Source organism: Triticum aestivum, chromosome 2B, assembly GCF_018294505.1.
Source record: "Triticum aestivum cultivar Chinese Spring chromosome 2B, IWGSC CS RefSeq v2.1, whole genome shotgun sequence".
In the NCBI taxonomy this organism is placed as follows: Eukaryota; Viridiplantae; Streptophyta; class Magnoliopsida; order Poales; family Poaceae; genus Triticum; species Triticum aestivum.
In genome coordinates, this window is record NC_057798.1 from 353,224,297 (window position 1) to 353,234,470 (window position 10,174).

Sequence of the window (10,174 nt, forward strand, 5' to 3'; positions counted from 1 at the left end):
ATATCAACTAAATCCAGACACATATATCAGTGGTCATGACACCAACCGTCACACCTAAAAACATAGGGAAAGTATGTAGTCCATGTCATAATTATAAATATTCTGTTTTCGCCTTAAAATATCACAAAAGAGGCAAATAAAAACACAGCAATAACATAAATGCTCACCAGCAAAAAAAATAACATAAATGCAGATGAATGCATATTTTTCCAGGTTTAATACATGTAAGGACATAGTACAAGCTGAAAGCTATCAAAAAGAGGCACATACTTTGTGAAGGAAAGCCTTCCTTGCAATATCTGAGATAGGTAAGCTTATAGCTTGTTCTGGCTGAAAAAACCAAAAGAAAAACATGAAGTCCAACCATTGATAGATATTGTGTGCAACGAAGAAAGTATGGTAACGTAGTAGATGGAAATACCAAATTCTACCCCTCAAATACTGCTCTTGAAACTATGTCTGGAGTTGGTGCTCTACTAAAATTCTGGATGAAGACAGGGCTAGAAGTTTCTCCTTCAAAACAACAGTTGCAATACCAGAACACATTTTAGTGTATGCAGTGCTAAAGAATCCAATAGTCTTGCAAATACAACCTAGTTTCGTACATTATTTAAACTGTAGGATCCAACTAAGCGAAATAAAGAGTTTTCAGCAATTTCAACCCCGGGGATAATCTGAGAATTTTGAATAAGAACACATATAGCAAAGTGAGGAAAAACACATCCATATGCTTACCAGTCGACCCCTAGCCCCTGTAGTACCGTAAAAATTTGCCTCCTTCCCCTTGTGTATGCATCCCTATTCTTTGCGGCTTCTGTTGCTGACATATCCTGCACACCAATGACAAAAAAAATTATAATTGACAATAGCAACCATAGTAACAACAACAGGGTAGAATTCTCTCAACTATACATTGCAAAAAAATTAGGGTTGTAGCAGTCTCCGGCTTGGCTAGTTTTACCTTGAACAAAATTGCGATTCCAGAAATCAGCATGGATTTTTTGAAGAAGCTCTTGCATCCTGTCAACAGTCCCATTGTCTTGTTGGAGTGAGAAAGAAATGCAGGTAAGAAGAACAACAAACATCCTGAAGTGAGGGAGAAATAACCAAAAAAAGAGAGTTGCTGCTCCTAGTCTTGCATGGAAAAAACAGGGCTCCAGAGGTGAAGTGAATTATCTCTCAACTATACATTGCAAGAAAATGAACCAATAAAAAACACAAAGAACAACCACTATCTCAAATTCTTATTTCTCTCCGAGTTGAGTGACTCCTTCCAGAACAAATGGCCAAGCTGGCCATAAAAAGGGACATACAAAAAAATGTTGATATAAGTGAATCAGTAAAAACAAAAACGTAAAACTGTATGTGAATAATCAGGATGGGATGAGTGCTTTTAAGCACCATGTCACGAACCAGAGCCATGGCAAAAATTTTGGTGATTTCATATGCAAATAAACCTGCAAAAGTAGCAAGATGAGTCAGACTGACAAACAAATCTCTTGACATTGCTCTTTGGAAAGTGCTGCGGAGATGGATAATACTCAATCAGTCTCTATACCATTGTCTCCTGTAGGCTGGGTGTAGTACACAACTTTTGGAAGCTATAGTGTGTTCAACATAACATCTAAAACAACCCTTGGTGTTTTAGAGGCAAGAAACAGTCAAGTATCAAACATCATTGTGTCGTCGTGCGTGATTAATTTAGCAACAGGTATTACTACATATACTTAACACGGGACAATCCTAATCTAGGTTTTAGAGTTAAGAAAAGGTCGAATATTAAACACAGCGTCCTTCCTCCTTGCTTGATTCATCACTTCCTACTTCAGAAAAGAAATAGAGCATCATTGCTCAATAATAACAATAGCACCACATTGTTTCATAAACCTGCAGAGACAATGGAAGCAGAGTGATGATTCGGCAAGAACACAGCCACAACAAGCACTGTCAACACAATATATATGGCACAAGTTCTGCAAAAAAACCACAGAACCGGAGACAGAAGAGAAGTACCTCGTAGATGGGGATCCTGAGGAGGCTGAGGGCGCCGGCGAGGCTGTTGTCGGTCCGCTGCAGGAGGAAGAGGAAGAGGCACGCGACGGCAGTGCAGGAGACAGACAGATTCAGTCGAAAACATCACACCCTAGATTGAAGAAATTGAGGAAGGGGATTATTTCGGTGGGAGGGAGGGGGGAGGGGAGGGCACTCATAGGTTGTTGGCGTGCTGGATGTCGGGCTCGAGCACCTTGAGCGAGTCCTCGAACAAGTGCCACCGCCACCATCTCCCCCCTCCTCCTCCTCCGCCACTAGAGGGTGCCCCCGCCACCGCCTTCCCCCTCCTGCTCCGCCACAAGAGGCCCCCTCCTGCTCCGTCACAAGAGGCCTCCGCCGCCGCCAGAGCAGAGCGCTCGCTGCGAGCTCAAGGTGGCAAGGGAGATGAGGCGGAGGAGGAGGGCTGGGAGGTGTCCGGTGGCGGCTGGGGAGAGGAGATGAGGCGGCTAGGGTTCTGCGGGTGACGGAGGAGGAAGCCAGCAAGAGGAAAGGGAGAGGGGAGCGCTCGGGACTCATCGAGACTCATCGTGAATCTCACTTACTTTGACATCATGATCATAGAACTTTTGCTCAATGATTCTCTCCAAACTCTCCTGATTCCGAGTCAGGGTGGGCAAGCCCTTCTCAATCCTCAAGGTGGATTGAATCAGAAATCCAAGTTGATGTTGTTTGCTCTTTAGGAACACCTGAGATGCCTCTTCTACACTTAGCATCTTTGCAACTTTCTCTGCCCTTGCTTTTGCTCTCTTCTCATGTGCTTGCACTGATGAAGGATCATTCTCATCCATGACCATAGTGTTATCCTCAAAATCTGGCTTGAGAGGTAAGTGCTCCTTGTCGAACAAATAAGTGCATGTGCCCAGCTTTGAGTTGACGATCACATCAATTTGTGGGCATACCCACAAGACCTCTTCTGATCTGCTGCTGTGCTCTTGATTGTTTCCACAATCAGACTCATCACTTTGAACTTCTGAGGGACATAAAAAATGGGCAGCAAGTTGATGGAATGTCCTCTTATCATTCTGTGATCTCTAGACTTGGGCAAAAGGGTATGCCTCAGGATGGTGTTGATTGTAGGCATACCAGATAACAGAAACTTCACTGAGCCCAACTTATGAGTTTCGAGGGCATCATGAGGAATTTCCTTGTACATACTTGCCATAGAGTTGTGGTCTTTCGTCTTCTTGGCATACACATCCAAGTCCTCCTCATGAGCTGCTGGGGCATTTATCAACTTGGCCCATTCATCAACAGTTGATTGGTACCTTGTACCTTCTAACATCCATACAATGCTACCATCTGGATACAAGTGAGCAGTGTAGTAGAATTGCATGATCAGCTCATCATTCCACTTATTGAGCTTATGGCCAACAAACTTGTCAACTCCACAAGCCTTGAAGCTATCAAACACACCTGGGAAATGATCTTCATTCTCTCTGATGTATGTCCAGTCAACCCATCTCATGTCACAGACAATTTGCTTCTTGTCAAGCAGAATGGTCTCATAAAAGTCTTGTTGTTCCTTAATGTTTAACCTATAATCCACAACGGTTCTCCTTCTCATAGCATAAGGGTCACTTTTCCTCCAAAGTCTTAGACTTGCATCCTTCCTAATTCTCATGTCCTCTGCCAATGGATGAGTGTCATTGTGGTCTGGGATCTTTGGTTTGAGCTTTCTCAGCACTTGGACTTCAGCTTCTTCTTCTTCAGCTTCAGGCACTAGGGCCTTGTTATTCTCTTCAGTAGGGATGTTTCTTGTGCTTCTCTTGGGTACAGACTTGGTGGCTGGAGCAGCAGCTTTGGGAGCAGGTTTGGGCTTAGGAGCATCCCCTGACTTGATTGCATCTCCCATAAGCTTTTGTACCTTAGGTGCTGGAGCAGCATCCTCTTCCTCTTCCTCTTCATCATCAGATGGATCTCTCACCATAGTTGACTTTCCAAGAACTTTAGTTCTAGTGGTTCTTGCACTCTTCTTCTTCTTGTCATCACCAGCTTCCTCTCCTTCATCAGATTCTATTGTGAATTTCATAGTTTGTCCTGTGGCAACCTGCTACATCTTGAGCTTGCGTTTGTTTTCCTTGAAGAGGAAAGGGTGATGCAGCAATAGTAGCGTAAGTATTTCCCTCTGTTTTTGAGAACCAGGGTAACAAACAAAGAACTCACAACCAACACAACAAAGGGGTTGTCAATCCCTTCACGGCCACTTGCAAAAGTGAGATCTGATAGAGATAGTATGATAAGATAAATATATTTTTGGTATTTTATAATATAGATAAGAAAAGTAAAGATGCAAATAAAAGTAGATTAAAAGCTTATATGATAAAAGATAGACCCGGGGGCCATAGGTTTCACTAGTGTCTTCTCTCAAGATAGCATAAGTATTATGGTGGTGGAACAAAATACTGTCGAGCAATTGATAGAAAAGCGAATAATTATGAGATTATTTAGGCATGATCATGTATATAGGCATCACGTCCGTGACAAGTAGACCGACTCCTGCCTCCATCTACTACTATTACTCCACACATCGACCGCTATCCAACATGCATCTAGAGTATTAAGTTCATAAGAACAGAGTAACGCATTAAGAAAGATGACATGATGTAGAGGGATAAACTCAAGCAATATGATATAAACCCCATCTTTTTATCCTCGATGGCAACAATACAATATGTGCCTTGCAACCCCTGCTGTCACTGGGTAAGGACACCGCAAGATTGAACCCAAAGCTAAGCACTTCTGCCATGGCAAGAAAGATCAATCTAGTAGGCCAAACCAAACTGATAATTCGAAGAGACTTGCAAAGATAACTCAATCATACATAAAAGAATTCAGAGAAGATTCAAATATTTCTCATACATAAACTTGATCATAAACCCACAATCCATCGGATCTCGACAAACACACCGCAAAAAGAGTTTACATCGAATAGATCTCCACAAGAGAGGGGGAGAACATTGTATTGAGATCCAAAAAGAGAGAAGAAGCCATCTAGCTAATAACTATGGACCCGAAGGTCCGTGGTAAACTACTCACAACTCATCGGAAGGGCTATGGTGTTGATGTAGAAGCCCTCCGTGGTCGATTCCCCCTCCGGCGGAGCGCCGACGAAGGCTCCAAGATGGGATCTCACGGATATAGAAGGTTACGGCGGTGGAAATTGTTTTTCGTTGGCTCCCTGGATGTTTTTGGGGTACGTGGGTATATATAGGAGGAAGAAGTACGTCGGTGGATGCTTGAGGGGCCCAGGAGGGGTGGGCGCGCCCTCCTATCTCCTGGCCGCCTCGATTGCTTCTTGACTTGCACTCCAAGTCCTCTGGATCACGTTCGTTCCAAAAATCACGCTCCTGAAGGTTTCATTCCGTTTGGACTCCCTTTGATATTACTTTTCTTCGAAATACTGAAATAGGCAAAAAAACAGCAATACGGGCTGGGCCTCCGATTAGTAGGTTAGTCCCAAAAATGATATAAATGTGTAAATTAAAGCCCATAAACATCCAAATGGGGTAATATAATAGCACGGAACAATAAAAAATTATAGATACATTGGAGACGTATCAAGCATCCCCAAGCTTAATTCTTGCTCGTCCTCGAGTAGGTAAATGATAAAAACAGAATTTTTGATGTGGAATGCTACCTAGCATAATTCTCAATGTAATTTTCTTTATTGTGGCATGATTGTTCAGATCCAAATGATTCAAGATAAAAGCTTATGAAACATAAAAATAATAATGCTTCGAAGCATACTAACAAATAATTATGTCCTATCAAAATAGCATAGCCAAAGAAAGCTTATCCCTACAAAATTATATAGTTAGGACATGCTTCATTTTCATTACACAACATACTCCCATCATGAACAACCCCGATGACGAGCCGAGCAATTGGTTCATACTTTTTAACGCGCTTCAGCTTTTTCAACTCTTACGCAATACATGAGGGTAAGCCATGGACATAGCACTATGGTGGTATTTGGTGGTTGTTGTGAGGACAAAAAGGGAGAAGATAGTCTCACATCAACTAGGCGTATTAATGGGCTATGGAGATGCCCATCAATAGATATCAATGTGAGTGACTAGGGATTGCCAAGCAACGGATGCACTAGAGCTATAAATATATGAAAACTCAACAAAAGAAACTAAGTGGGTGTGCATCCAACTTGCTTGCTCACGAAGACCTAGGGCATTTTGAGGAAGCCCATCATTGGAATATACAAGCCAAGTTCTATAATGAAAAATTCCCACTTAGTATATGAAAGTGACAACATAGGAGAATCATGAAGATCATGGTGCTACTTTGAAGCACAAGTGTGGAAAAAGAGATAGTAGCATTGTCCCTTTTCTCTTTTTCTCTCATTTATTTTTTTCTTTTTCTTTTTTTTCTTTGGCCTTTCTTTTCTTTCTTTTCTTTTTGGCCTTTCTTTTTTTCCTTTCTTTTTCTTTTTTTCTTTTTCTTTTTATTTTTAAAGTCCGAGGTCTCATCCTGACTTGTGGGGGAATCATAGTCTTCATCATCCTTTTCCTCACTGGGACAATGCTCTAATAATGAAGATCATCACACTTTTATTGATTTACAACTCAAGAATTACAACTCAAATCTAGAACAAGATATGACTCTATATGAATGCCTCTGGCGGTGTACCGGGATACGCAATGAATCAAGAGTGACATGTATGAAAATTATGAAGGTGGCTTTGCCACAAATACGATGTCAACTACATGATCATGCAAAGAGCAATATGACAATGATGAAGCGTGTCATAATAAATGGAACAGTGGAAAGTTGCATGGCAATATATCTCGGATTGTCTATGGGAATGCCATAATAGGTAGGTATGGTGGCTGTTTTGAGGAAGGTAAATAATGGGTGCATGATACCGGCGAAAGTTGCGTGGCACAATAGAGGCTAGCAAAGTGGAAGGGTGAGTGTGCGCATATCCATGGACTCACATTAGTCATAAAGAACTCATATACTTATTGCAAAAGTCTACTTAGCCCTTAAAGCAAAGTACTACTACGCATGCCCCTAGAGGGATAGATTGGTAGGAAAAGACCATCGCTCGTCCCCGACTGCCACTCATAAGGAAGACAATCAAAAGAGCACCTCATGCAACAAATTTGTCAGACAACTTTACCATACGTGCATGCTACGGGACTTGCCAACTTCAACACAAGTATTTCTCAATTTCATAATTACCTAGTAGCATGACTCTAACATTACTAGCTCTATATCTCAAAACAATTATCAAGAAACAAATTGATCCTAGTGTTTTATGCACTTTCTATGATAGTTTTTATTATACCAAACTTGGATGCCTACCATTCTAGGACCAATTTATAACCATAGCAAATACCATGCTGTTCTAAAAGACTCTCAAAATAATATAAGTGAATCAAGAGAGACTAGCAATTTCTTCAAAATTAGGCCACTTTCGTGCTCTAAAAAATATAAGTGAAGTACTAGAGCAAAAACTATCAAGCTCAAAAGATATAAGTGAAGCACATAGAGTATTATAATAAGTTCTAATCAAGTAGGCTTCTCCCAAAAGGTGTGTACAGCAAGTATGATTGTGGTAAATTAAAAAGCAAAGACTAATATCATACACGACACTCCAAGCAAAACACATATCATGTGGCGAATAAAAATATAGATCCAAGTAAAGTTACCAATGAACAAAGACGAAAGAGGGGATGCCTTCCGGGGGCATCCCCAAGCTTAGGCTTTTGGCTATTCTTGAATATCTTGGGGTCCCATGGGCATCCCCAAGCTTAGGCTTTTGCCACTCCTTATTCCATAGTCCATCAAATCTTTACCCAAAACTTGAAAACTTCACAACACAAAACTCAACAGGAAATCTTATAAGCTCTGTTAGTGAAAGAAAACAAAACCACCACATAAGGTACTCTAATGAACTCATTATTTATTTATTTTGGTGTTAAACCTACTGTATTCCAAGTTCTCTATGGTTCATACCACTTAATACTAGCCATAGATGCATCAGAATAAGCAAACAACACACGAAAAACAGAATCTGTCAAAAACAGAACAGTCTGTAGCAATCTGTAACTAACGCAAACTTCTGGAACTCTAAAAATCCTACCAAAATAGGAAGTCCTGGAAAATTTGTCTATTGATCAGAAGCAAAAATAAGCAACGCAAAAGCATGTTTCTGTGATTTAACAAAACTAATTTTGTGCGTGCAAAGTTTCTGTTTTCCAGCAGAATCAAATTAACTATCACCGTAGGTTATCCTATAGGTTCTACTTGGCACAAACACTAATTAAAACATGAAAACACATCTAAAAATAAGGTAGATGCAAAATTTATTACTAAACAGAAACAAAAACAAAAAACACAAATAAAATTGGGTTGCCTCCCAACTAGCGTTATCGTTTAACGCCCCTAGCTAGGCATAAAAGTGAAGATAGATCTAAGTAGTGCCATCTTTGGCACTCAATTCATAAGTAGCCCGCATGATAGATTCATAAGGTAATTTAACTTTCTTTCTTGGAAAGTGCTCCATGCCTTTCCTTAATGGAAATTGGTATCTAATATTCCCTTCCTTCATATCAATAACCACGCCAATCATTCTAAGGAAAGGTCTACAAAGAATAATAGGGCAAGAAAGATTGCAATCTATATCAAGAACGATAAAATCTATGGGCACCAAATTTCTATTTGCAACAATGAGAACACCATTGATCCTTCTCATTGGCTTTTTAAAGGTGGAATCCGCAAGGTGCAAATTTAAAGAGCAATCATCAAGATCATGGAAACCTAGAATATCACATAAAGTTTTCAGAATTGTGGAAACACTAGCACCCAAATCACACAAAACATAACACTCATGATCTTTAATTCTAATCTTTATAGTAGGTTCCCACTCATCATTAAGTTTTCTAGGTATAGAAACTTCCAAATTAAGTTTTTCATCATAAGATTGCATCAAGGCATCAACGATATGTTTGGTAAAAGCTTTATTTTGACTATAAGCATGAGGAGAATTAACAACGGATTGAAACAAGGAAATACAACCTTCTAAAGAACAATTATCAAAATCAAACTCCTTGAAATCCGAGATAGTGGGTTCAATGCTATTTAAAGTCATGACCTCTCGAATCCCACTTTTACCAAATTTAGCATCAAGATCTAGAAACTTCGAATTATTGGGACGCCTTCTAACTAAAGTTGACTCATCTCCAGTCCCATTATTATCAAGATTCATATTTCAAAACAAAGATCTAATAGGAAACACATCAATAACTTTAAGATCTTCATCATTATTTTCATGGAAACTAGAAGAACATGCCTTTACAAAGCAATCTTTCTTAGCACACAATCTAGCGGTTCCTTACTTTCACTCATTAATGGAAATTCTCATGGCTTTGAGAGACTCATTGATATCATGGTTAGGAGGAGTAGATCTAAGTTTAAGAGAATCAATATCAAGTGAAAGTCTATCAAGTTCCTAGCCAAATCATCAACCTTGAGCAATTTTTCTTCAAGCAAAGCATTAAAATTCTTTTGAGAAATCATAAATTCTTTCACACTATTCTCAAAATCAGAGGGCATCTTATTAAAATTACCATAAGAATCATTGTAGGAATTTCCATAATTATTAGAGGAATTACTAGGGGATGGTCTAGAATTAAAGTTTCCTCTAAAAGCATTGTTTCCAAAACTATTCCTACCAACAAAATTCACATCCATAGATTCATTTTTATTCTCAATCAAAGTAGACAAAGGCATACCATTGGGATCAAGAGGAGTATTTTTAGTAGCAAAAAACTTCATAAGTTCATCCATCTTTCCACTCAAAACATTGATTTCTTCTATAGCAGGCACTTTTTTACTAGAAGATCTTTTGGTGTGCCATTGAGAATAATTAGCCATAATATTATCAAGAGGTTTTTTAGCATCTCCTACGATGATTTCCATAAACGTGCCTCTCGAGGCCGAATCTAAAAGATTTCTAGAAGCAAAGTTCAAACCGGCATAAATTTTTTGTATGATCATCCATAAATTCAAACCATGAGTAGGGCAATTGCGAATCATAAATTTCATTCTTTCCCAAGATTGGGCAACATGCTCATGATCAAGTTGTTTAAAATTCATAATATCG

General features: G+C 39.6%; 1 protein-coding gene across 1 annotated transcript in view; it reads right to left on the reverse strand.

Annotated features, from left to right (window-relative positions):
* Nucleotides 1-4,081, reverse strand: part of LOC123041234 (uncharacterized) — a gene marked incomplete at its 3' end in the record, with an annotated part of 47,766 nt that extends 43,685 nt beyond the window's left edge. Inside the window, exon 1 of the mRNA XM_044463896.1 lies at nt 3,325-4,081. Within this exon, the coding sequence (XP_044319831.1) occupies nt 3,325-4,081 (757 nt within the window). The remainder of the gene's footprint in view (nt 1-3,324) is intronic.
* Nucleotides 4,082-10,174: the final 6,093 nt, after the last annotated feature.